This window comes from Harmonia axyridis, chromosome 2 (genome assembly GCF_914767665.1).
Source record: "Harmonia axyridis chromosome 2, icHarAxyr1.1, whole genome shotgun sequence".
NCBI lineage: Eukaryota > Metazoa > Arthropoda > Insecta > Coleoptera > Coccinellidae > Harmonia > Harmonia axyridis.
The window spans coordinates 21,189,569-21,215,471 of NC_059502.1; the positions used below are offsets into that span (position 1 = coordinate 21,189,569).

General features: G+C 31.0%; 5 protein-coding genes across 9 annotated transcripts in view; 3 read left to right on the forward strand and 2 right to left on the reverse strand.

Moving 5' to 3' along the window:
- The first annotated feature begins 40 nt into the window (after positions 1-40).
- LOC123673698 (ribosomal protein S6 kinase delta-1) lies at positions 41-9,352 on the forward strand. Of its 2 annotated transcripts, XM_045608308.1 has the most exons (3): positions 60-193; positions 255-843; positions 7,654-9,352. In XM_045608308.1, exons 2-3 carry the CDS (start codon positions 294-296, stop codon positions 9,069-9,071), a joined length of 1,968 nt encoding a protein of 655 aa, XP_045464264.1. In that variant the 5' UTR covers positions 60-193; positions 255-293; the 3' UTR covers positions 9,072-9,352. The 2 variants fall into 2 exon arrangements, with proteins under 2 accessions (XP_045464263.1, XP_045464264.1); XM_045608307.1 differs by having other exon boundaries at positions 41-843.
- A 923-nt stretch (positions 9,353-10,275) lies between these two features.
- Positions 10,276-10,972, forward strand: LOC123673704. Its single transcript, XM_045608319.1, has 3 exons — positions 10,276-10,368; positions 10,427-10,548; positions 10,627-10,972. The coding sequence occupies exons 1-3, from the start codon at positions 10,303-10,305 to the stop codon at positions 10,970-10,972; spliced, it is 534 nt and encodes a 177-aa protein (XP_045464275.1). The 5' UTR covers positions 10,276-10,302.
- LOC123673700 (beta-parvin) lies at positions 10,958-14,242 on the reverse strand. The gene is made up of 7 exons (XM_045608314.1): positions 13,525-14,242; positions 12,958-13,149; positions 12,754-12,843; positions 12,422-12,693; positions 12,037-12,336; positions 11,325-11,568; positions 10,958-11,258 (listed from the first exon to the last, which is right to left on the reverse strand). Exons 1-7 carry the CDS (start codon positions 14,198-14,200, stop codon positions 11,182-11,184), a joined length of 1,851 nt encoding a protein of 616 aa, XP_045464270.1. The 5' UTR covers positions 14,201-14,242; the 3' UTR covers positions 10,958-11,181.
- Positions 14,243-16,092: 1,850 nt separating this feature from the next.
- LOC123673701 (acyl-coenzyme A diphosphatase FITM2) lies at positions 16,093-19,067 on the forward strand. Its single transcript, XM_045608315.1, has one exon. The coding sequence runs from the start codon at positions 16,415-16,417 to the stop codon at positions 17,516-17,518; it is 1,104 nt and encodes a 367-aa protein (XP_045464271.1). The 5' UTR covers positions 16,093-16,414; the 3' UTR covers positions 17,519-19,067.
- Positions 19,068-20,263: 1,196 nt separating this feature from the next.
- Positions 20,264-25,903, reverse strand: part of LOC123673699 (protein furry) — a 66,231-nt gene continuing 60,591 nt past the window's right edge. For 3 of the 4 annotated variants that reach the window (XM_045608312.1, XM_045608311.1, XM_045608309.1), the window contains exons 35-37: positions 23,706-24,167; positions 21,982-22,276; positions 20,264-20,801 (exon numbers count right to left, since the gene is read on the reverse strand). In XM_045608312.1, coding sequence (XP_045464268.1) covers positions 20,683-20,801; positions 21,982-22,276; positions 23,706-24,167 — 876 coding nt within the window. In that variant the 3' untranslated portion in view covers positions 20,264-20,682. The remainder of the gene's footprint in view (positions 20,802-21,981; positions 22,277-23,705; positions 24,168-25,903) is intronic. The other variant, XM_045608313.1, reaches the window with a different exon arrangement.

Below are 25,903 nucleotides of genomic sequence, written 5' to 3' on the forward strand. Positions count from 1 at the left end.
TTTGGCATTGATGAAAAAAAGAAAAAGCCATAGAGTTTATGAAATAATAGGAGGATCAATCTAAACAAAACACGAATACTGGACAAATAATAAATAAATGTATGTTTTTGAACGGGTAACTAATTATGAATAATATAATCATGATTTGGTGATATCACCGTAATGAGATTGAGTGTTATAATTTGAATTCAAAGTAACTACTGTTTTCCTTCAACTTGTAAATAATTTTTTATAGTATTGATTTTATTGATCAGGCTATTTGTATTTGTGTTGGCAAAAACGGGTAGCAAGGTATGAATGCAGATAATACTAATTGGATACAGCTATTTGATATCACTGAAATAAATAAACACCAGAGAGGCTTTGTTATATACAAAGTGATTTCAATATTATATCCTAAAAGATGTCCTGAAGCAGTTACAAAACTGAGTGTGTGGAAACGTTATAATGACTTTAAAAAATTATATAGAGACATGAAAATTCTTCATGGAAATTATAACTTGCCTGATAAATTTCCATCTCTCTGTAGAGGAACATTCTTCAAAAAGTATGATGAACATTCCATAACAGAAAAAAAGCAAAGTGCTCTGAATTTCTTGGAATATATTGGCAGTCATCATCAACTATTCACATCTAAGGAATTTGTTAAGTTCTTTGAAACAAGTTATATGCCTATTAATCATCTGAATGGCAACATAAGCAGTATCAAGGCTGATTTGAATTTACCTGATGATCCAGAATTTGTGAGAAATTCTGATGATGAGCTTAACAGTGATTCTGATTCAATCTCTACTTTGAGTAGTGTTAATCTACTTGACACCTCATCTTCTTCATTAATTTCAGGTAAGATTTTCTTATATACCTCAATTGTTTTTGGTATACTCTGCCCAAAAAATTTTTTCTCTCAGTTAAATATTACATGCCATTTTATATGAACTCCAGTGAATAAGCTGTCCTCTATAACTAAGAGCTGTTTACATGAAATTCAATACTGAAATCTGTTCCTGTGCCTTTTAAATTTTTTTAGCTAAAGAACCTGATCCACCAATTTATATACTTTATATCAGGTGATGAATTAAAAAAATATATATCTCTAGAACTATCAGACACAATTATGACATTGAAAACATATGTTGCTACGATGATACAGAATACAATATTTCTTATCGCAAAGTCCTAGCTTCACTAGTTTCTGAGTTATACATTGTTTACAATTTGAGAGTTGTGATTTAAGGGGACATAAACTATTGTGTAAAATTTGTATTGTTATTGGATAATGATCCCCTATACCTGCAGATTTTCCTGTTTTTAATAAATATTTCAATTAAATATGTCTTACTGAGGCTTTTGAATTTATAGATAGCTGAAATTTTGGCGTTAGGTTTACAGTGGTGTAGCTGAATAACTGTGAGTACTGGTGTAAATGAAAAAATGAATTTCTCTCTAAACTACTGGTAGATCTAGTTCTAGAGAGTTTGATGGAAAAATTCAACTACATACATAATTTTCATAATTATTATAAAACACATGAAATGATATTTTTCATTGAGAATAACCACTAACAGAAGCCACTGCAAATTTTACACATTTAATTATTTCCTCCTATCCCAAAAAAACTTCCAATAATTAAAGAAAAGTTTAAAAATTCTTGATGACTTTTGAATTCGAAGTACCTACTTTGGAGTAGAGAATATTATGTTTTTTGTGGTCGTAGCAGTAAAATTCTCAATTTCATTAATCCTGGTTCAAGAATATGGGAGTATCAGATCGGAAGAACTAATTATTTTCTCCATGTAAAAAAAAATTTTCACGAAATTCTTCATGAATTTTGCTATTTTGATTGTATGAATACTTTTTTCAATAATAGAGAAAACAAAATATTAGTATAACAACGAAACAATTGAATGGATTTTCTCCACTAACAAACTTAATCAAGATATTCGGAACTTGAACATATCCTGAAAATTTCAAGTCTATTACAGTTTTGACAATTTGATCCTGGAGTAGAATAATTTTTATTTTTTCAAGCGAAAACCATGGTTTTCGTTACTTTGTTAGCGCATGCATGCGATGAACAAAGTAAAGTCAAGATGAGAACGAGCAGTGTTGTTCCACTTTTTTCTAAAAATATTCAATGCATAACCCAAACAGACGCCATTGGTAAAATAATAAAATTGTTGATGCAATGAAAACGTCTACTAAATTTTAAAGAAATATCTGCAAAAGTTAGTACGTTTACGACATACGTTCATATGTGGTTTTTTCTTAAAATGACTCCAAGAATCGCCTCGCTACCTTAAATATTAGCATATCATTAAGGAACACCCTGTATACACACAAACAACCCGATCGGATCTGTTGTTTCTTCTTGATTTTTTTCTGGTTCTGGACAAGTGATCAACATGAAATTTCACATTAATCTTGAAAGTGATAGATAGCACTTTCACATTAATCTTGAAAATGCTATCTATTAGATGCCACAATTCATTTATGTCGAATTTGTAGTTTTGAAATTGTCTAGAAATCAAAATTCCGAAAGGCCAAATTATTTCCGTTCGAGAGTTAAGTTTTAAGGCGCGATTTATGGATATAATCTATTATGAAGATGGATTCGTCATCAGTGAGTTAAACTTTATCATTTGAGACCATTCCCGACTCAAGATCACGTTTCCGTAATAAAATAAATTTCTTTTTAGAATTTATTAAAGGCTATCGAGTTGTGAACACACGTTATATATGTAATTCAATAGTACAAATGTAATGACTTAATTATTTCTAAGCTTGAATCGGCATTATTCTATCTCTTCGTTTTGGTATTTGCTGATAACATAATTTTCAGATAAGAAATACTAGTGTGTATATAGGCCTTTATGTTATCCATCAATAGAGGTTTCGGTTCTATTCCAAAGCCGTAGCCAGGGGGGTCCGGATACCGTCAGTTTATTGTGAAAAACAGCCCAGTCTGCCCAGTATTGTGTTCTAGCCTACAGCCGTAGCTAGAACAAAGCAACACCGTAGCGTTGATCAAATCAATTATCTTGGATCCGAGAATTATCGAACGACCCCTGTATAAATGTGAAAGGGGGGAATCTGTTATTATTTACGCGTGTAACAAACACCGACTACACAGACATTAGACGGTATTGGTGAAACCCAAATAATGCTGTCGACGTCTAGCATTACTTTTGTGTTATGAAGTTTTCAAGCTGTTTGGCGTGTTAAATTTAGTTTTCTAAATTTCTGACGATAATCGAAATATGCACTTTTAATTATCCAAGATTTGTTTGTTTAAGATTTAATTCCGAGGTATAACTTGAAGTTGAATGCGATTCAGTTGATACAAATCTGTAATTTATTTCGATTAGATTTTATATCTATATATTGAGAAAGTGATTTTGTTGGGAGTACCTTTGCAATTTTTCTGGGAATATCGTGTAAATTTTTTTGTTCTTAGGTCCTCTAATTGTCGAATAAAATGTTCGTAATACCTAATATTGATTTGACTATAAATGAAAAATATTAGCTTCTTTCCAAATTTTTGTATTTATTGCTCACTCTATATTGAAATGCTTTTTCTACCTGTGAAATGAACGAAAATCACCTGCATTTTCGAAGTCATTATGTAGCATCTGTGGTGTGAACATGATTTTATCCGTTGTATTATTTATGTCAACTGCAGTACAAATAGGAATCATAACTAAATCCTGTAAAACTGGCTGTAAGTATAATGTTTCAAATATTCATCTTTTCTTCGTTTCTAGGGTAGGTACGTTCACCCTGCGCAAATATCTGCATTTCGTCGCTATTCCTGCGCAAATTTCTTGGATATCGTCGGCTAAGATTGTAAATCTGCTATGTCCATAATGAACAATTTTACAGGAGACCAAAAAAACCGTAAAGTACAGTGTTATAATAATAATAATAAGAGAGTTTATTCATGAAAATATATTCAATAAACTCTACTGAATGTATTTTCATGAATAAACTCTCTTATTATTATTATTATTATTATTATAACACTGTACTGTACGGTTTTTTTGGTCTCCTGTAAAATTGTTCATTATGGACATAGCAGATTTACACTCTTAGCCGACGATATGTTAATTACATAGACAAAAACTCTGTCTGTCTGTTTTGTTTCTGATTTGTTAGCGTGTGTAGTGTTTGTATGCATGTATATTCTATAGAATATACAAAATAGACTCACACACAAGTTGCAGGCCCAAAATTAATCATATATGATTAATTTTGAGCCCGCAACTTGTGTGAGAGAGTCTATTTTTAAATGACGATAACTCCACTAGAATCATATATTGAAATCAAATATCAGTTTGACATCTAACATGTAGAAGTGAATACACATCCAAAGATTTTTCACTAGTAGAACATCTTTGGATAAATCCATGGATTAAACCTAAAGCAAATATGTTTCACTAGAGCAACATCTTCGATTTAAACAATGATGCATCCATAAAAAATTATCCAAATTAAGAGCGCCATGTATTCTTTGAACAGGGACATGTTTTTTGTTTGCAGTTTGAATTTAATTCAAGGGGGGAGGTCAGAACAATGCTTTCATCGAACGTTCCCAGTATTTTCTCATTGGAAAAACATACCAAAATTCAACAAATAAGATATTGCTTATTAAAAAAAAAAAAAAGTTACGTGCAATTAGGAGCTTTCGCACGTACATTCAAATTCGTTTACATATAATTTTTTCAAGGAAATTTCGCTATATTTATGCTTCAATAAGAAGAATACAGAATAATTCTATTCTATGTTCTAAGGTGATATGCCGTGAAACATAGAATGAAATAGTGCCTGCAACACCCATTTATCACTTGTTTGTAACAATTAAGTTTCATTAGAAAATGAAAAAAAAAACGTAAACCTAATAAAGGCTGCCTATTCGATCGAAATAAAAGAATATTAGAAAGAAAAAGCAATATTCCACTGACGATATTTTACCGTGTCGATGTTCCGCGTATAAAATGACAATATAATTTTGCACTTTCCAAACCATAAAACAATTCAAGAAAATTAAAAAATAAAGTTCCCAATATTATCATGACCACAAAACCGACGGCGTTGATGATATTGGAAAAATTACCCAATATTTCCGTGGGCACAAAACCGACGATTTTGGATGTTATATGAACCCAATATTTCCTTGATAACAATAACAGTCATTTCGTCACAAAGTCTGTAATTTTCCAAATTTTGATCGGGGAGTGGCCTCAAACGATAAGGTTCGCATTTGATACCTGAATGGCGAGCGCTCAAAGGCAAGTTTCTGACTTAGCATACATAAACTCGGTTTTTACCTGATAAAAATCCATTTATAGTGTAATAGTGGAAATTAAAAAAAATTTTCCAAATAATTAACTGAAAATTCATAGGCTGCAATAAGCCGCAAATTTTAAAATAGAAAGCCTCCTCTATCATTTCTGCGCAAAAATAAAAGAGCTGGACGGTGAAAAGATAACTGAAATTAAATTATAAAATATAACTATTAATGAAATAAATTTTATAATCAAGGTATCAAAAGTTTAAATGGCATTCGCGAGCTCTAAGTACTGAATTCTAATGAATCAATGATGAATTATATGAATTAAATTCAGGTTTGAGTTTCTTCTGCTGAGTTTCGTCTTTATAAAACCCCCGAACATTTCGTTTTTTTTTCTTCAAGATCATTGAGTAGAACCATCGGATGAACCATTATTCTTAATTCGGATGCGCCCACGCCCAACACGATGGTATAAAACAAACAAATAGAGGTTGCAGACATTCTGGATACAAATAAGTTTAAGATTAGTGAATTTGATATAAAAAAAATCATTTGTGGAATTCATTGAAATTTGGAAAAAAAATCCAATACATTCTTCTGGGAATTCGGATTTCGCGGAAAAAGTAGAAAATATCGGTCTCCAATATTTACTGCCCTCTAGAGCGGGTCCTGCGGTTTCAGGTTCTAATAATAATAATTAATTTTATTTACCAAAAAAATGTGTTACATAGTTATCAAAAGAATAGTTGAGATGTAAATAAACATGGAAATTCCACTAAAACTGAAGTTGCACGTTCTTCTGAAGTTCTTCTCTTGAGTTTCCAATGTTTCCATTTTATAAAATGGTCGAACATTTTGATCCTTTTTTCTCTAAGAGTAAAACAATCGGATGCACCTACAATTAACACTAGTTAATTTTAGTGGGGAATGACGCTCTCCAATATTTGCCGCCATGGCAAAATGCCTATTTGCCGGCCTCTAGAGCCCGCCCTGTTAAAAGATGTAATATGTACCGGGTTTTTCACCATAATTTGACCCCCCCCCTTTAACGTTGTTACTGAAAGAGGTACAAAAAAATGTTTTCTATAAAAGTTTCACGAAATCGACTAATGTTTTTTAAAATGATTTCAAAAAATGAAATACATACAGGGTGGGCAACATATTGATAGCAACTTCATTTTTTCAAATGGAACACCCTGTATATTTTTCTATATTTGACTAGCTCTTTTTCACCTGATTTCGAATATATAACATATGTTTGGCCTATCTCTCTTATTCTGAGTACCAGAGAGTTTCAAATTTTAAGAACCAATTGGCAATCTAAATAATCAGTTTTCAAGTGGAAGGCTGTGATAATTCAAAATGCTCTTTTTTGAGTTATCTCGTTGGCAACGATATACGTTTCATACACAGAAAGAGGAAAAATTTGAAATATTTTCACTTTATGTGAAGAACAATAAAAATAAGAAAGCTACGAGGGGAGAATATATGGAGTTGCACCCGAATCATCCAATTCTAATTTATAGTGAAAAACGTATATCATATCGTTGCCAACGATATAACTCAAAAAAAAGCATTTTGAGTTATCGCAGCCTACCACTTGAAAACTGATTACTGAGCATGCCAGGTGGTTCTTGAAAATTTGAAACTCTGTGGTACTCAGAATAAGAGAGATAGACCAAACATATGTTATATATTCGAAATCAGGGGAAAAAGAGCTAGTCAAATATAGAAAAATACACAGGGTGTTCAATTTGAAAAAATGAAGTTGCTATCAATATGTTGCCCACCCTGTATATATTTCATTTTTTGAAATCATTTTAAAAAACATTAGTCGATTTCGTGAAACTTTTATAGAAAACATTTTTTTGTACCTCTTTCAGTAACAAAGTTAAAGGGGGGGTCAAATTATGGTGAAAAACCCGGTACATAATACTAATAACTCATATTCATTGTTAATAAAAATAAGTTGATAAATTAGTATCAAAAAATCCAGAATAAAATTTTATATTCCCATATTTCTTACACCGACTATTATCTCAAACACACATGTATGAAATGTGAACAAATGATATTTGTATACATATATGTTTTTTCTAGAACTGGAGTATTACCTATGAAATTTCCTCTTAGTTTCTAGAACAATATTATATATGAAATTCTTACTCAATAAAACTTCAGTCAATTAAAAATCATTCGAGAAAATCGCTAGTGGCTTGTTTCACACTTTCTTCATAATTTTATTGAACAATGGATGGTTTGATATACCTTCTTAGAATTGATACCCCATATCTGATGGAGAAGAATGGAATAAGTAATTTATTTTCATTTGAATAGTTGAATGACCATATCATTTATCTTTACAGATAGACTTGCAAGAAATGCCTCCTCAAGAACACCCGGCTCTCCACAATCTCTGCAGATTTTAAAAAATGGCAGAACACATTCAGAAGTTTGTTCGAATGAAGATGATTTTATGAAATATGTAGAAGAGCTAGAAACTAATGGAAACTACGAAGAGGCCCATAAAACCTGTGTAACAGCTACTGATTTTTTAAGAGAAAGTCTGAGTAATGAGAATGATTATGACAAGAAAAGGTCCATACAACATAGAATTGAATTATGCTGTTTGAGAGCAGAAAGATTGTATAACATGTACTTATCACCAGAAGTGAAAAATTTGCTATCCAAAGTTGATCCGGTAATAAAAAGAAGTAGTATACAAAAACCGGCAATATCAGAAATTTATAAGTACAACGTCATAAGGAAAGAAGAATCAGGAATGCTTGTTTTACATCCAGATACTCAAAAGAAATTCTATGTGAAGGTGATTAACAAAACAACATCATTTTCAGATGACAATTTGATTATACCTGAAAGTATACCATACATGGTGCAGTTACACAACTTCTATAATTGTGATAATTCAATTTTTCTCATATTAGAATATGTGAAGGGTTCAAAGCTATCTGATTATTTGAACAAAGTTAGACTGAAATTCGAGAATAATGAAACAGTTGAGAATTTATATGACAAAGCTGTTGATCTAGATATTCCAGATGATGATTCAGAAAATAGTTTTACCGATCTTGTAACCAAATACACCAAAGTAAAAACAGATATTGAGAGTAATGATTTTGAGGTTATCTCAAAAGATGATATCTCCCAAACTGTACATCCAGTTTCATTGCCACAAACAGAGTCAACTTTTAGTTACAGGCAAAGGAGCTCATCAATACCTACTATAAATATTGAAGCGGAACAAAATGTAGACTTACTGCATCATGAGATTATTGTCAAATGGGCTGCCCAGTTAATATTGGCTCTTGAAAAACTTCACACTTTAGGAATTATATGTAAAGATTTACGTTTACATAACTTACTTATAAATGAAAAGGGTAACCTTACCCTAACTTATATGTGTAATGCCAAAGATTCATACGATATTTTCATAAATAAAAGAGATTTAAATTTAGCTCCTGAAGTCCAAGGAATCGGCCCAGAGGGAGAAGAAGCTGATTGGTGGAGCTTTGGAGCCATATTTTATGAAATTTTAGTAGGCATGAGCATAAATGACTTACATCCTGAATATTTTCATCAGACTACTATTTTAAGGATTCCAAAGTACGTATCCCCGGAAGGAAGGTCGTTATTACGACAATTATTAGTTTATGAACCCAAAAAACGTTTAGGAGCAGGACCTCATGGTGTTGACAATTTGAAATCCCACCCTTTTTTCAAAGGCATAGACTGGAATGCCTTACTTGAACAAAGCTTTAATTGATTCTACTCTATTTATTCAAGGAATAATTTATTGATTTACATTAACTCAGTATTCAAGGCCCGATCATTTATAATATGTATGAATGTATATGTTGGGTAAGACTGAAGTGATACAAGGATTTGTTAATCTTCATGAAAATATATATAGTAATATATAAAACTAAAGTTATTTTGTTAAAAAAATTAATTTATTTATTAATGAGTCATTCTCAAAATGTTCAAAACGAAGGATAGTATTAATTATTTTATGTTCCTATTTCTTCAATAAAATTATTTGATTTATAAATTTTCTTTATTCAAGAATAGATCCCCTTTCTCTTAGGTCTCCAGAATATTGCTCTTCAATATTCATAAATAATTCAGTTTCTTCTTTCGTCACACTGTTTTTAACTTGGCATTAAGCATGATCCTTAATATAAGGTATATAATAGTATTTTTTAGGTTCATAATGCTAAACATAAATGAAGCAGGCGAGGATTTATTACTTTTTGGGGTACACACCCCAAACCTAAAAAAAAAACGTTATAAACGTTAAAAAAAATCAACGTGTTTCTGTTCATTCATAGATAAGGGGTCCTCTGTATTTATCTATGCTGGTATACTATACGATACACTTTTTTGTGTAAGTGTATCGTGTTATACTTCACGTTCGATTTGTGTTGCATCTATGCCTGCCTTAAATGGAAACGTTGTTTTTTTAAGATTCAGAGAGAAATGAGAATTTGTATAAATCTGAAATAATCGTTTACATATCTTTTATAAGAAAAGTATTTCCATCCGAAGTCTGCAAAACATGCTAATTTGAATTTCGTGTCATGCACCCTTAATTGAATTTAGCGCCAATAATCAATAAAGTAGGTTTCCGAAATATTTTCATATGTGATGCTTTCCATAGCAACGAACAGATGGCGATAAAAAACTTCTCTGGAATATGGAATATTTTTTTGTATATACTTCGTAAATCTATGATAACATTGAACTCTCCATCTTTTGTTGGATTTATTATTATCTTCTCTCAAAACAATTTGCAATTCTTTATATATATCGAACTGAATATTCCTTTATGAAAGAATTAAATACTATAAATAAAAAAATTCCATTAGATATTGATTGCGTTAATCACGACTCTGTAGTCGCATTAAATTATTACTCTGTGGTTTCAACCAAAAATTGTTTTGATTTCTTTTTCGCGCTAACGCCGCTAACATTTCTGTATTGTGATTTATTCCAAAATGAATAATGATTTTACAAAAAGTATTTTCATCGTCGGTAATACATTAGAATACGTTCTTTTCGAAGTATGTTGGCTGTACAATTGCTTTTAAATATAAAATTGTATATATTTTCTCTTTGTAGACGGCAATAAACTCTGCGAAAGCTGGTTTGCCTGTTTGGTACATATCGATTGTTCCATTCAATAAGATTCCAGATAATATAGATATTCCCGGAAAAGAAGTTCTAAACTTAATAACGTTCATGTAAGCATATCTATATATCCTATTACTAGCATTTTTGCCCTTAAGCATAAAGTAATTACTCATTCGTTTGATTTTTAGATATTTAAAAGATTACCATTGCTTAATATCTCATTTGAACGGAATTCATCTTTGGCGGAAAACTCCAAGAGTGATTCTTATTGACCGGTTTGATCTCTACTCAAATATAAATGAAGAAAACTACAATCCTTTATGTGGGGCACTAATATCTACATCTATTTTGGATGCTTCGTCATCCATTTCAAAAAAGACCAATGAAAATATTTTTCTTATAGTAGCTTGTTCAACACAAAATATAGTTAGTAAACGGACCAGTATACTGAAAAATTTATATTTTCCAAAGACATTTATACATTCAACAGATTCTGAAACATTAAAGGTAATTAACGACTTCATTATAAAATGAATATTTATTATATATAAATAAAAAAGATTAATTAGCATTAGGATATAACAATTAAAATAAATTAATATAATATTATACATTAGTATATGTAAAAAGGCACCATGGTCAACAAAATGGAAATATATTCAAGTACTAGATTTGAAATATTAATTTATATATTAGCAGTATTACCTCAAAACATTCATTTTTATTCAATAGAATGGCATATTTCAAAGTAGCGACTTATACTTGTTAAAAAGATTGTATAAAACACGAAGAGTTGATTTCAGATCCAAGTTAACAACATCTGCAAATAGAAATGTATTAATTAATATAGTGGAATTATATGAAATTATGTAGATTTTTTACTCACCTTCTGGTCTAGCTTTTGGTCTGGCCAGACCTACTTCTTCCATCAGTTCAAAAGCAAATGAAACATTGTGCACTTTTTGATCATGGTCTTTTGGTGTAGGGAAGAAACTATATAAGGGTACAAAAAATCCCTCCAATAAGCCCATTAACATAATTAGGTATACTCCATCATGGAACTGACTCTCAATTTCAGTAACCTCAAGGTTCAGTTTATTCAGATGCTTATTTACAAAAGTAACCATCGACTGAAACAGTATTTTAATCAGATAAATCTTCCTTCAACAAGATAAAGAATAATTTGAGATCAAGAGATCAGAATGATAATTGCAGTTGTTATAAAATATCGGATCTTCTAAACTGCACCTAACCTAACCCCTCCCCCTTAACTTGTGAATCAATACTCATGAAAAGACCAACATTCAACATTGAATCAATATGATGGAATATGCTGAATAAGATTTTATTCAACTATCTCCTCGAGATATGAAAAAAAGGAAATTACCCAGAATATCCACCAACTGAACACATATGTTTATGTCAATATCTTAAACATCCTATATCTATTTGCTACAGTGACAGAAAACCTAGGAACCAGAACTTTCATGAAATGGTTTTTCCTTTCCAGAAGACTATTTTTTTTTACCACAATTCTATTCTATTAGAATAGAAATTGTAACCTTCAGAAATGAAGGAAACTTTAAGCATAAACATACCTTCTTGACAACTTGCAGTTTATCAGGAGCATGATCAAACAAAGTATCAAAAGCATCTCTTTCACATCTCATTCCAACATCAGAATATTCAGATGTTATCACCTCTCGCACTACACGATGTGTTAGCTGACCTTGTGTCTTTTGTACTACTGTAACAGAAACTGAGACATTCTCTGGTAGACGAACAGGTGGTCTAAAATGCCTAGCTAATGCCACTAAGAGATGAAGAATTGGGACAATGCTTTTAGAATGAATTACTTCAACATTCCATTTGTTATGGTTATAACCTAGTCCCAGTACCTAAAAATTTTTTTATGACAAACTATTGTCTCAATGATTTGAGTTTAAAGTATTTTTTGGAAACTTATATACAAAATCTAATTACCCTGTTGAAATGTGATAAAACAACAGACAGTTTTTGCTTCTGTCCTTCCTCAGATTGAGTAACTTCAGGAACATCTAATTTATGTCCTGTTAGCATCTCAAATAGTTTTTGGAGAACTTGGCCATCATATAAATCTTCAGTAAGATCTTGTACAATTATCCTTTGCGAAGCTAATTCATCATTAATCCAATCAATGAGAACTTGTATCAACTCACGCAGTTTCGGATCTTCAAAGGCTTTTGGCATAATGACTGAACGTTCCTCATTTTCATCTAAAATTAAAATATTAATTTTCATGAGAACAGTTAAGTTGCGGGTTCAAGAATTCTCACCGAGGTCATAGTCTTCAGGAGATATAGTTGGAACAACAGCAAATCCTGGAGAATCTATAGCAAACTTTCCTTCTTCTTGTACTTCTTGAACTAAAAACGAATTAAAAGCACCAATACAATTAATGAACAAATGTAAACATCTATTGCCATATATGGTAATCTTAGTGTAACTTGAATTTCTTATTGTTTTTAATTACACCTCACCTTCCTTAATACGTTTCTTACGTCCCAATGTTCCAATTTTATCCCAGAAAGATTCCTCTTTGTCATTTTTAGCAATTATTGGTTTTGGTGATTTGGGACGCAAAGTAGCCATTTTATCGTCTTTGACGTTTAATTTGCTTGATTCTGCGTCTGTGCTGACTTCTGAAGAAATCTGTGGCTTTATATGAAGGGCTGTGAAAAAAAGTTTAACTAATTTCTGCGATACAGATAAAATGTACAGGTTCTTTATAAATAATTTTTTTCATTGATATTGGCCTATATTTGCTATTGCGTTCTGCAATTATTCTATTTGGAAACAGTTCGGAATTAACAATCAATTGCTTATTATCCATTCTCATTCAAATTTTGTGAATTATCTACTCCCTATTTAAAATTAATTCAACGCCCACTAAAAAGTTATGATCATCCTCTATTATAATAATATTTGGATAATTCTTTATTATTTGATGTGAAATAGGTTGAAGTTTAAATCATTCATGAAATAAAAATATGAAATTGAAGAAAAGTTTACCCTTATTTTCGATATTTAATTTCCATATTACTTACCTTTCATTAGAGCTACAGGAGTATCATTTGTTTCTGACCTCATCACTACATCCTCGTATATGGGCATATACTGGTCTTTTCGATATTTACTATCATTATCCTTAATCCGAGATTTTTTTACTACTGGCAGTTCAGGATCTGCTAACATCTCAGAAATTAAAAATTCCTTGGAATCAACATTTTCGTATATGTTATTAACTTTTGGGGAAGTCATAATCTCATAAACTGGTGTTTCCCCATCAATGTCTTTTTTCTTTTCAGAATTTTGAGGTGATTTCGTTTCATCAGATTTTGTATGGGTCATATCAATGTATGAAATGCATCTGTCACTATCAGGTTTAAGTGGTGGTTTAGGTTTTGTTGGTGGTTTAGGTTTCGTTGGTAGCTCTATTGCGGCTAGTTTTTTTTGTAAATCAGCCATGAAAAGGGATTTTTCTGTTTTACTCATTTGAGATGAAATTGGTATTGGTGATGCATCAGAATTAGGCTCATTGTTTGTTGATTTTTCCTTATTATTACTATCTTTCACCTCATCTTTAATTTTCAAATCTACAATTTTAGGAGCCCGACTGTTCGAAGAAGCAATTAAATCAGATACTGTTACCAAAGATCCAGATTCTGCTGATAATTGTCGAAAGAGAATTGTGCTACTAGTTTTCTCAACTACTTCTTCCATGTTTTGTTGTTTGAAGAACCATTCACAAACTGTATCTATACGTATACCTCTTGTGTTTTCTTGGATTTATTACAAAAAAGGAAATCGCATGATGTAAGGATGATAAGTAGAATTCTGCTTCTTGATAAAGAAAAACCTCAGTTCCCACGTTATCGACTTGATGATAAAAAATGGTGACGAAACTCAAATTTATTGTAATTATTCCAATGAAAATTGTGATGGAATGAATCTCATCATTATAGGTATAGGTGTTTCTGTTTAAAAACTCGTACCGCCTTCAGAACAGTTCTGAAAAGAGTTGGAGTTATCAACAAGATGTATATATCTGTCTAATATTTATATATCACTTAGTACATCCTATATCATCATGAATAAGATGTTGAGGTATATTCGTGAGAGAGTTTCTGTTACAATAAAACGTATGTCATAATAATTTCTTGAAAATTTTGTTGAAGAGATCCGAAATAGGCGTATTCGCCATTTTGTTGCGCGAGTAACTTTTTGCGTTGAATATAATGTTTTAAATGTTTCTTCTTTTTAATTGATTTAAGTTCCAGAATTGTGCATTGATAAGAAAAGCTCTGATAGCTGGTAGGGTTTCTGATCGCTGATATGCTATGTTAACTTAATTGAGATATTCGGAACAACCCTAAAAATTTCAAGTCTATAGCTTTAGCTCTTTAATTAGCATATTTCGTTCGAGGAGAATTATCTCGTACAAGGCGGTTGGACGGAGAGACACACAGGCGTAGCTAGGGGGGTTTAGGTGGTTCTGTCCGGCCGGCCGTGAACAAGATAACTCTCGAACGGAAACGTCAAGAAACTGCAGATTCGACCGAAATGAAATATTGCATTTAGATGTGAACTAAAATTTCAAACTTAATACAGATTTCATACTGTTTATTCATGAAATAAACATTTTCTATTTATGTTTATGTTGATAGCTTGACCAGAACCAAAAAAAATTGAAGAAGAATCTAAAAGAAATGAGGAATGCACTGTAATTTTAGGATCTTTTTGAGACTTGTGCATTAATGTACCAATTGCATTTTTGGAGACCATACATATACCTATATACAGATGAGATTTCCAAGGATACAATTGGCACATGCATGACGAGCGCTCAAAAGCTTCTGAATTCACTCATCTACGCATTTTTCATTTTTTTGAGCGCTCTTCTGCGAACCTATTGCTCTATTGTTTCGTCACAATGTCTGAATTTTGAGCCAGGAATGGTCTCAAACGATACGGTTCATGTGCCAATTGCGCCTTGGAGACCGCATACATGTATAGTTATATATGTGATATCTAAGGGCTCAATTGATGCATTAATTCTTTATTCCACGTCAGGGTTTTCCTCATTTTTTCATACTTTGGTAGTCTATGTTTTTTGATCCTTTATAAGATTTTGACCACACATAATACTGATAACTGTATATATTGTCAAATTCTGACGCAGGGCTGTCGCTAGCCAAACTGCCGCCCCAGGCGGAGACTCGGCCAGATTTCTCGGAAAATTAGATAATGCCATCCTCCATTATTTACCGCCCCTCTAGAGCGGGCCCTGCAGTTTCAGGTTCTTCTGCTCAGTTTTGACTTTATAATAACTCGTAAAGAGCACTGTGAGGGGATTACAAGACATCTGGATATTTATGAGTAAAATGCATAATGCGGCACATTTGATGGTTTTTGATGTTAATTAAATTTGTCGGTATTCCTTGCTGTTGTTGACCAAATTGAATCTCATTCGGTACTTTGAATTCCTACACATGTGATATTTGTTGATCAAGCTTGAAATGCCGCCCCTGTTTCCCCCCTGGCGACGGCCCTGTTCTGACGTAAAGCGAAATTAGATTCACGATTTGCCCATTGTTTCTTTGCTTCAGTTAATGTGAATTTCCAGATTTCAAGGATAGAACTATTATAATATAATAGTTTTTTGCACATAGCACATTGTCATTTTGAATTAGTTCAAATGCATCTAAAATGCATAGAATTATTTAATTATTCTAGAAACAGTAGAAACTAGGACAAGTCTATGCTGAAAATGTTGAAGAGTGAAAGTAAAATTTAGCCAGGTTAGTTGACTCGTTGCCTGTGACCTTTGATCGAATGTTATTTATTATGTGGATTGGATGTTTATCATGAAAAAATGTGATAATATTATTAACTTATGAGTTGTCTTAAGTCATCTTACATAACTAAAAGCAAATAATGGCATCAAAACGAAAAATAAATATGAATTTCAGACCAACCATGACTGATGCTAATAATGAACAGAAAGGTACTGGTACTAAACCTACAAGAGAAGCAACATCAGTTTATGAAATTCTGACATTAATGTTGATATTTCTGTGCAAAAAAATTTTATTCCTGGAGACAAGATTGAAAATTTTTATATACTTAGGCTGTCTCTTTGGAATTTCTTTAATAGCAGATGTGATGCCTATACCAAAATGGTATTTTTCTAGATCTGATAACTTCATCAACCGATTTTTTGTGAAGTTTGCTTGGGGATGGAATCTATTCTTGTTGATACCATTTCTCATTCTAACTTCATATATCTATTGTTGTGGACAAAAGCAAAGAATTGCTAAACATCACCTATTGAGAATATTTATTGCCACAATTTTCTGGTGGTTTTGGACTAAATTATTTAACGTTATTGAAGCTAATTTTGGCAGATGTATGGTTAAGGGATTTGGAACAAAAGCAACTTGTTTACATGCTGGACATATGTGGAATGGCTTCGATATATCAGGACACTCATTCATTTTGATATATGGCAGTTTAGTTCTTATTGAAGAAGCAAGGTGCTTGATGAATTGGGATGGAATTAAGGACAATATCCGTTTAGAGGAGTATCAGCGTTGTACAAAGGATTCATCTGCAAATAATAATCCATTAAGGAATTTATCAGAACAGGAGTTCGAAACATTACAAGTGAATTATGAAAAATATACCCCCTATATTAGAGGACTTTTCATAGGAATAACTTGTTTGCAAGTCATTTGGGATTTTATGTTATTCACTACTTTATTATATTATCATGTTATGGTAGAAAAATTGCTAGGAGGTGTACTAGCTATTATCACTTGGTTTTTAACATATCATGTTTGGTATAAATATCCAAAAGTTATTCCTAGTCTTCCTGGAGATGGAGTCTTTAAGTACATTAAAAATCAAGCAGCAAAACAAGCTTTTCCTGCAGCAAGAAGAGGAATAGGTAGCATTAATAATCAAACTCCTACCTTTATGGGAAGACCTATTTATCGTCAAAATCAAGAACCAAAACAGGAAAGTGACAGTAATAGATAATCCATTATGTGAAAAGACCTTCAATAAGTGCCTGTATAAGAACTCTTGTGATAATTTAATAAGTAATTGTATATGAATCAGTGTTGAATCCAGAGACTTCCCAGGGGGTATTATCCCCAGAAATATGCCCGAAACCCCGCTAAAAAATTAAACTATCTCTCAAAATCAAAACAAATTTTTGACTACCCCCTCTAGATGTTGAAATTGTCTGGAATCAACACTGATATGAATATAGCGCTTCTCAAGAATTTTATAAATTAAATACTTGGATCATCATAGAATATTTTGATTAATTTGGCTTCATTCTAGAAGTGGAGGATTAATTAATATTCAATTTTTAATAATTATGATTTTTTGCTCTTATGAGCAATTTACTTTGTGCACCAATATGGATTGAATTTGAATTATACAAGTATACTGTCATTTTCATCTTCAGGTGGATAAGGACATAGTTCTTTTAGCTATATTCCACTATTCATGCTGGTTAAATACATACTAATAGATTAAGAATCAAATTCAGTTAGAACAATAATAATTTTGATTAATTCTAAAATAGTTTTATCAAGTATTGACCATTTCCATTCAATTTCTGCAATTTTGATAATAAAGCAAAATATGTAATATGTATTATATTTCAATGAAAAAATCTATGAAAAAATATGAAAATAAACTCTGCAAATAAGTTGCTGAACAAATATTTTAAAGGATTGCTTTTCATAAAATTCTTTAGTAGGCATGGTAAATTCTTCAAATTTTTGTTGTTATTATATCCTTGTTTCAACTAGATATTGTAATTTTTTGAAGTATATAATTCAATAAGCAATAAGCTCTTTTCCTGAGTGTTGAAAAAACAAATGATTCCTAACTCTTGGATCTGTACAAGCTGAATCATATACTTGTTTTAAATTTTTACCATTGATGTTCAGTGTATGACAAACACTTGAATGTTATATTGGAACAATATTTATTCATACACATCATTCTATAATTTTTTCTTCTAAAACATGAAGTACTTCAGTTTACTAATTGAAAAAAAATCATTTCCTGCTTCTTACAATGAACAAGTGCTAATCCTTTTAAAATTTAAATTATTTCAACATTTTTCATTTATTGTTTCAAGTTGAGCAGCAATTTGGAAATTATGGTTGAAATTATTTCATTATTAATACAGGCTGAAGGTCTTCGGATTATGTTCTTTTGAAAAAAATTAAGTACGGTTTTATTTATTCTATTGTAATTGATGGTTTACGAAATTTTTAAACATGAATTGAAATAATATGTAACTAATTATGGAAATTTCATGGATTTGGTGCTATTTGAAAGAAACAATCATTTTCTAGAATGGAAAATAAATAAATTGGATCTCTTGGTTATTAGTCTTATCCACAGGTATTGGCTTTTTTATATTTTGTTCAGATATATCCACATATATTTACAATTTGAAATCTATTATTATCGAATGTGAAAATTCGTTATATGCATTCTGAAATTTATTTTATATTTATGTATTCGTTTTGTCCTGAATAAATGGTGTGTTGTTTTGTTTCAATTTTGTTTGAATTATTGTGATAAAAAGATCGAAACATGAAAATAACAAGATTAGCAGACTATTGTTGATTTTTTCAGAACCAGCCAAGTAATCATTGATGTAATGATTGTTTAGGCTTGAGCTAGAATGATTTTCCACGCTGAACAACTATTTCCTTTGCTGGTGCTTTTAATAGATATATGTATTTGCTTTCCTGAGTTTATATACCTTGCTCTCTTCTATGATGGTTATGACTTATATTTGAATTATCTAGACTACCTCGGTAGTACGGTTGACTGTGGTGCCGAATATTTCGCGTTGTACTGGACTGATATTGATGAAATTCGATATTTAGATTGGGTCGTATATAATTCCAGAACTAGAGCCCTTTTGGATCATCTTGATCATTCGCAAATGTGAATTTTCCGAGATCGAAATATTTTGAATTCTACTACACTAATTTTGATGAAATTTGGTATGGGCATTCAGTTGAGATACAAATCATTTCATAGGAATTTCAGGGCTATTTTTTTAGCAGCCAAATTAAAAAAATATAGTGCCACACCCATCACAGAGTTTTATAAATGTTTCAGCAGATGTGTTTTAAACCTGCCATCCTCTTCTTTAATTCAGACTACGATTTCATTTACACACATTATCAAAAGGCTTGCCCCCCCCTCAACTCCCAATTTGTTGAATGTTACATGACAATGTTTTGTGTGTGGAATATTCACACTCTTATCACTTAGATGAAAACATTAAACCAGTTCGGGAGAATGCAGGTGTATTCGAAGTTAATCAGTTTTCAGCGAATAACGAGAGTTGTAATATTGGTAATACTCTGTAGAAAATGCCAGGACATCCAATTTCTCAATTTAGTCTCATCCTGCATAAAACGTACAGTAACTAACAAAGATTTTCTATCAAATATATTGTAGTTGAAATAGAGGAAAAGATTCATCTCATTTTCAGAATATAGATTGTTTATTTCCTGAGAAACCTAGGGGCAGTCAAGGCTTTTGACGATGTGTGTATTTGATTTAAATCAAAAAAATTAATAAACCCTCAGATATTTTTTTTACATTGTTTCATATACATATATGCATTTTTTTACGACTTATATAACCGAAATAATAAGGACTTTATTATAATGATTATAGTTTATTTTTTATAAAGTTGGGAATATAATATCTAAATTATCAAATATTTGGAAAATATTTTCTCAAGAATATTGAATGTTCTTCCAAGTAAAATAACAATTAACAAGGATTAAATGTAATAAAATAAAAAAAATTAATAATAAAAAAGATCATATAACATAATATGCGCAGAATATGTGTTTTTGAATATAATTAACAATAATTAAACTTTATATTATACCATAAAATTGGCTTGGATGTATATAAAATAAATATAACAGGAAGTCTTCTATAGAATTAAGGGGGCTTCAGTAATTTCTTAAAACAGATATAGAGGGAAGAACAAAATTATAAAAGAGGAAACTATGACAGACATACATGAACATTACCACTCATAAAATAATATATAGCTAATACAGTAACCTACACATTCGTAATTCTATCTGATACACGTGATAAATTATACTGGACTAAATTATCTTAAAATAAGCAGTCTTCTATGAAGGCGGTGGATCTTTGAACAAAGTTTCTAATTCCGAGGTAGCTGATGAGAATTGGAATAATCTCCCGAAAACATCTGATGCATCTGGTTGTTGATTTGTGTTGGTAGATTGATCTGTAGAGAAAGAAGAAATTATAGTACAAATAACGTGCAACGTGCAATGAATATAATAATAATAGCTATATAACTAAAACAAATAATTATTTTTATACAAGTACAAAAATTATTGAATACGGCATGTCCGTTATCGTGTGACATTAAATGAAATATGACAAATTTCCTTGTTTTCTATCACTTATTTGACTTATTCATTGAAAAGGTACAGTGACTCAAATTTCGTAGTTTTTATTCTTAATACATTTCGAATCAATTTCAAAAACTGATAAAAATAATAAGCAAATTACCATATTGGTCAAATTTTGAATTTGCCTGTATGCACACACCTATCACTCCTTAATTATCTTTCTTATGATTCTCATAGACCAATAAAGTGGGGGAATAATGAAATGAGCATTTTTACTAAGTTTTAGTTCGTTGTGTGACTGATTTTTTTCTTCTTATGCGAGAATATTTCTAATATACAAAGATTTTCCAAGTTTCCAGAGATGTATTAGGGAGCAGGGAATTTATTGTCTTATCAGTCCTTTTGAATAAATTCTAGTATGCTAGTCGATTGTCTATCGAAATAGTATGTGTTAATTTAGCCACTATCATTGCTCATGCTGCTGTGTAGCGCTCTTATTGGTGGGATTGGGCTCATCTTCCACATCTTATCAACAGAACTGGTTTGGGGAGTTATTAAAACAGCCGTTTTAGAAAATTTAATCAACAGTCATCGAGAAAATGAAAGAGGTTATTAATGATTTCGACAATGACGTTTGGCAATATTCTGTGGTACATGCTAAAAAAAACCGAAGATGAATATTAAGCGATCAACTACTTTCCTCAGTTACTTTCAGAGTCGGTAATGAGAGTTTTGAAGAAAATGATTTTGCATCCAAAGGATTTTGCCATACCACTGAAGAAAATATTTTAGGTGGAATACGAAAAGGACGAAGTTAAATTAACCAATATAATTTCCACCACATTTTTTGATTAATGTTATTACTAGTTTGTCTTATCTTCAGATAACATTTCGAAGTTCATCTACATAAAAGACTTTCGTGTGCTTAAAATTTTATCGAACGATCAAACGCTTTTCTAGATGGACAAGCATTTTTATGGATTAGTTCCAGTAAGTATACCACATTTTAGATTTTCATTATCAGATCAAATATACATATTATTTTTTTACCTGGTCTTTCCATCATCTTTCGTTTGCAATAAATGTTCAAGATAGTATGAATATCATCATCCCTGTCACAAATATCTTCATATTCTGTGATTATTGCACTGCGGTGTTGTTTAAAGTATAACACGCATTGAGTCCACTCCTGTCTATCTAAAAGTCTTGTTATGGTCGAATCGTAGCTCTCATTATTTTCCTCAAGAGTGGATAAAGAGGCAACCCCACCATCGGCCTCGGTATCTTCAAAAGTTCTGGCCAAGGCATTTCTTATAGTGAGTACCTCTGGTGTCATGTCTTTGAACTGAAAAATTAACATATTACTGATACTTCAATATTTAAACTTTGGATTAGTATTGTTTGCGTCTAATACTAAAATTCTACTTTCTGATAAGATTTGTTCTGGAAGAACGCAATTTTTCCACGGCCACTTAACATAGAAAACGCCTATAATTCGATAATTTTATGAAGTCACTACTACTTAAAAGCAAATAAAAATGCTCAGCCATACAGGATGTGCCTGAATTGGAGGTTCGAACGAAAATGAATCCTCGGATCATTTAAAAAAAAAGTCCCCCAAACATTAGCTGCAAATGCTTTGTTTTCGAGATGCAGGGTGTTAAAGTTCGATTTTTTCCAAGTTTCTTTCTCATAACATCTTACCTTCACAATATATTCAAATAAAATTTGGCATAGGTATTCAATTTAAAGATTGCATCATGTGATATGCTAATTTCGAATGCGAATCGACAGGGTGATGTTTCTTCTGGAACATTGTCCGCTTCTTTCCTTCAGAACTTTTTTTTTTGGTAGATCACAAATAGCTTATAAGCTTTGGTACTTATTAACCCGCCTGTATCGAAGATTAATGAAGATTCGATAAACTGGTATCACAAAAAGTAGGACTACAAAAAACGAAACAACCTGTATCTCGAAAACAAAGCGTTTGCGGTACCAATGTTAGACTTTTTTTCTTCAAATTATTCGAAGAATCTCTCAATATCCTTGGTAGCTCAAATTTGAGAACACCCTGTATATAAAAAAGACAACATAGCTGAAGCAAACGAAATGAGCATTAATTAAAGTTTCTAAATAATAACATTTTTTACTTAATTTCGGAAAAAAGTTTTACCAAAGAATATGTTCTACGTGGAATATTTGAGTATTTGGAAATCAAATAACTATGTTCCCACATAAAACATTTTTTGGAGTAAATTTAGTATTTGTAGAATACTTTAGAATAGTAATTAGATGGATTTCACATAGATAAGAACAACAATAACAAGGGAAAGAACCTATCCTTATGAAGGAATTGTTGAGATGAAGTAAAAAATTTAGACACATAACAAATAATCCAAGCATAACATAAAAACATCAATAAGCAGTGTTAACTATTTAATAACGATACAACAATTAGATTTTTTTTATCTTCCAACTGAACTATAGAATTTAGTGGAGTTGTTATCGATACACAGAAATAAAACTTCACAACTCAAGAAATTTGGGTAGCTGAATGAAAATAGCACAAAAATAGAAATAATGATAGGCGGATTATATGTCAATGACAAAAATTAATTGTTTATCATTTTGATTATTATACGAATATAAATTATTTGATGATGCATTCAACCATAGCAGTAGAACTGACCAGTGAACTAAAATAATCCAGAGTGGACGTGGAAAATTGTAAATATTTTTTCGAAGCTATAAATTCTTAAAGTTAATGTGCTTACGTCAGCAGCAAGTAGCGTGGTGTGTAAAAGACACACTAACTTGTTCACAGCTTCAACTAAAAGTAATAATTGAAAATATAATTTAAAGATCGATTTTCCCAATTCCATAAAGTACTGATCGTGTCTATATTCTGACGGTTGGCCGCTGAGCATTTCCAACTTCAAGGTGGTTTTTACTGCATCGCAATACATAGTGAGTTGTTGCTTTTTGTCGCAGAACAATTCAAGATGCTCTTGTACTTGCAATATAGCACATTTTAACGTTTCCCCCAGGTTGAGATTTGATACGGCGTTTTCATTGAACCATACCAAATTGGGAACCATAATTCGAAAAGTGATGCTATCAATTACGGAATTTAATCTCGAATTTATTAGCTTGACTATTGGTTGGCCAGCTATTGACGAAAGCGATAAGTAGGAACATGCTTCTTTAGATGATTCAAATGATGCTTGACAGACGGTCTGAAAAAAAAAGAGGAAATATCTTTATGAGCAATATTTTGTCTCATAAATGGTTTATTCTCAGTTTTATCCCACAGATTAATTCAAGCTTTGAAGAGAAGCAGTGTTCTTTTGAAGAGATAAATTTGTAATTAGATGACGAATTATTCCATAATGTGTTTTATGTATTTCTGAAATAATTATATGAAGACAACATAATTTCAATCATTTTCTATCAAGAAAATTCAATGTTGCAGTTGAGCACAGTAACAATAGATAGCTAATAAGCAATTAAGTTAGATAAGGTTAGTCAATGTTCAAATTTGAAAAGCAGAAGAAACTATGTAAAGCAGTAATACTTCCTTAAGCTGGTAGCTCCAAATTGTAGAATTGCTTCTTATACATACATATTTCAAAGATATTTTTAAAATATATTATATGATGTACCTAATATAAAAGACTTTCTTGAATAATTTGCTCAAAAATATAATTTAGTGATACGTTCGTTATATGATAAAGAAAAATTCTGAGTACCTATCTAGAAAAAAATATGTAGTATTTATATTATCATTATTATTAGGACTGCATTTTTTATATTCCCCGGTAAATTTATATTTTATCTTCAAAGTCGAAATCTTGAAGAGTAAAACGACAATTTCATTCATAATTTTATGAACTCTTATAGGTCTTAGTCATATGCAAATCAATGAAAATATAAAATGTACTTTCAAATAAAGAAATAATGAGTTATTTCAGCTTTTGTTGATCATAGCGTAGAGTGAAACTTAGTAATAGCCTAGTATAGATAAGAAACATCTGTTGAAAATGTATTGAAATTTTCTAGATAAAGCTCCTGATTTTAGTGGACCTGATATTGAATTTTGATTTTTATTAATTTATATTTTTTCAAACGCAAACGAACTATTAGAAGCGACGGACAGATTGAAACTAGTAATTTACATTGAAATTCTACAGCATTCGATAACTGGCTCAATACTTCAATCTAATTCTAAAAATCTTTCAAGAATTATTTAATATATAGCATACTTTCCTCACCTTCTTATTTGCTAAAATATTTGAAGTTTCTCAATGGTATGTAACAAAAATAAAAGAAATAATTTCAGTTTTTAAGAAGTAGGTATTAATAAAATAGTGATGTACAAATGTGATGTCTGGATGCCAGTACTATACAAAGTTTACAATATAGGCTAGAATAGTTTTATGGAAATATTAAAGAATACAAGGACTAATAGTCCTAGAGAATGATATGTTGAAAGAATTCTGAAAAATGACTCGGAATTAATTTAAAAATTGATATTAATAAGATTTTAAATGAATAAAAAAATGAGATACAGAAATCAGCCATGTCAAATCAGCGAATGACGTCACTTTTAAGTGTAATCCATATTCCATAGGCATACGAAATAAAACATATTCTGTCTATAAAAAAAACCCTAGCTCGTGTTTTTTAAAAGAAGTTGTATTATCGCATTATCAATAATAATAATAATCTATATTCATTATTATTGTGAATAATTTGGGTAAATGATTGCTAAACCTCTTATTTTTCACTTCTTAATTATTTTCCATTAAAAATAAGCATTCTAGAATGATTCTATCATTCAAAACCAACAAAAATCATTCCTAATATTATAATCTATTATCGGTTAGGTTAGGTTAAATATTGTATGTATTATTGAATTGTAAATCACTACTGAATATTCGACGTGTTGACATCAAAGTTCTGCTCCAACTTT

Coding starts and splice junctions, on each gene's coding strand:
- LOC123673698 (XM_045608307.1), top strand. CDS start 294: ATGAATGCAGATAATACTAATTGGATACAGCTATTTGATATCACTGAA. Junction 844..7,653: donor ATCTTCTTCATTAATTTCAG/GTAAGATTTTCT, acceptor TTATCTTTACAG/ATAGACTTGCAAGAAATGCC.
- LOC123673704 (XM_045608319.1), top strand. CDS start 10,303: ATGAATAATGATTTTACAAAAAGTATTTTCATCGTCGGTAATACATTA. Junction 10,369..10,426: donor TAGAATACGTTCTTTTCGAA/GTATGTTGGCTG, acceptor TTCTCTTTGTAG/ACGGCAATAAACTCTGCGAA. Junction 10,549..10,626: donor CTAAACTTAATAACGTTCAT/GTAAGCATATCT, acceptor TTTGATTTTTAG/ATATTTAAAAGATTACCATT.
- LOC123673700 (XM_045608314.1), bottom strand. CDS start 14,200: ATGGAAGAAGTAGTTGAGAAAACTAGTAGCACAATTCTCTTTCGACAA. Junction 12,694..12,753: donor TCCTGAAGACTATGACCTCG/GTGAGAATTCTT, acceptor TTTTAATTTTAG/ATGAAAATGAGGAACGTTCA. Junction 11,569..12,036: donor AACTGCAAGTTGTCAAGAAG/GTATGTTTATGC, acceptor ATACTGTTTCAG/TCGATGGTTACTTTTGTAAA.
- LOC123673701 (XM_045608315.1), top strand. CDS start 16,415: ATGGCATCAAAACGAAAAATAAATATGAATTTCAGACCAACCATGACT.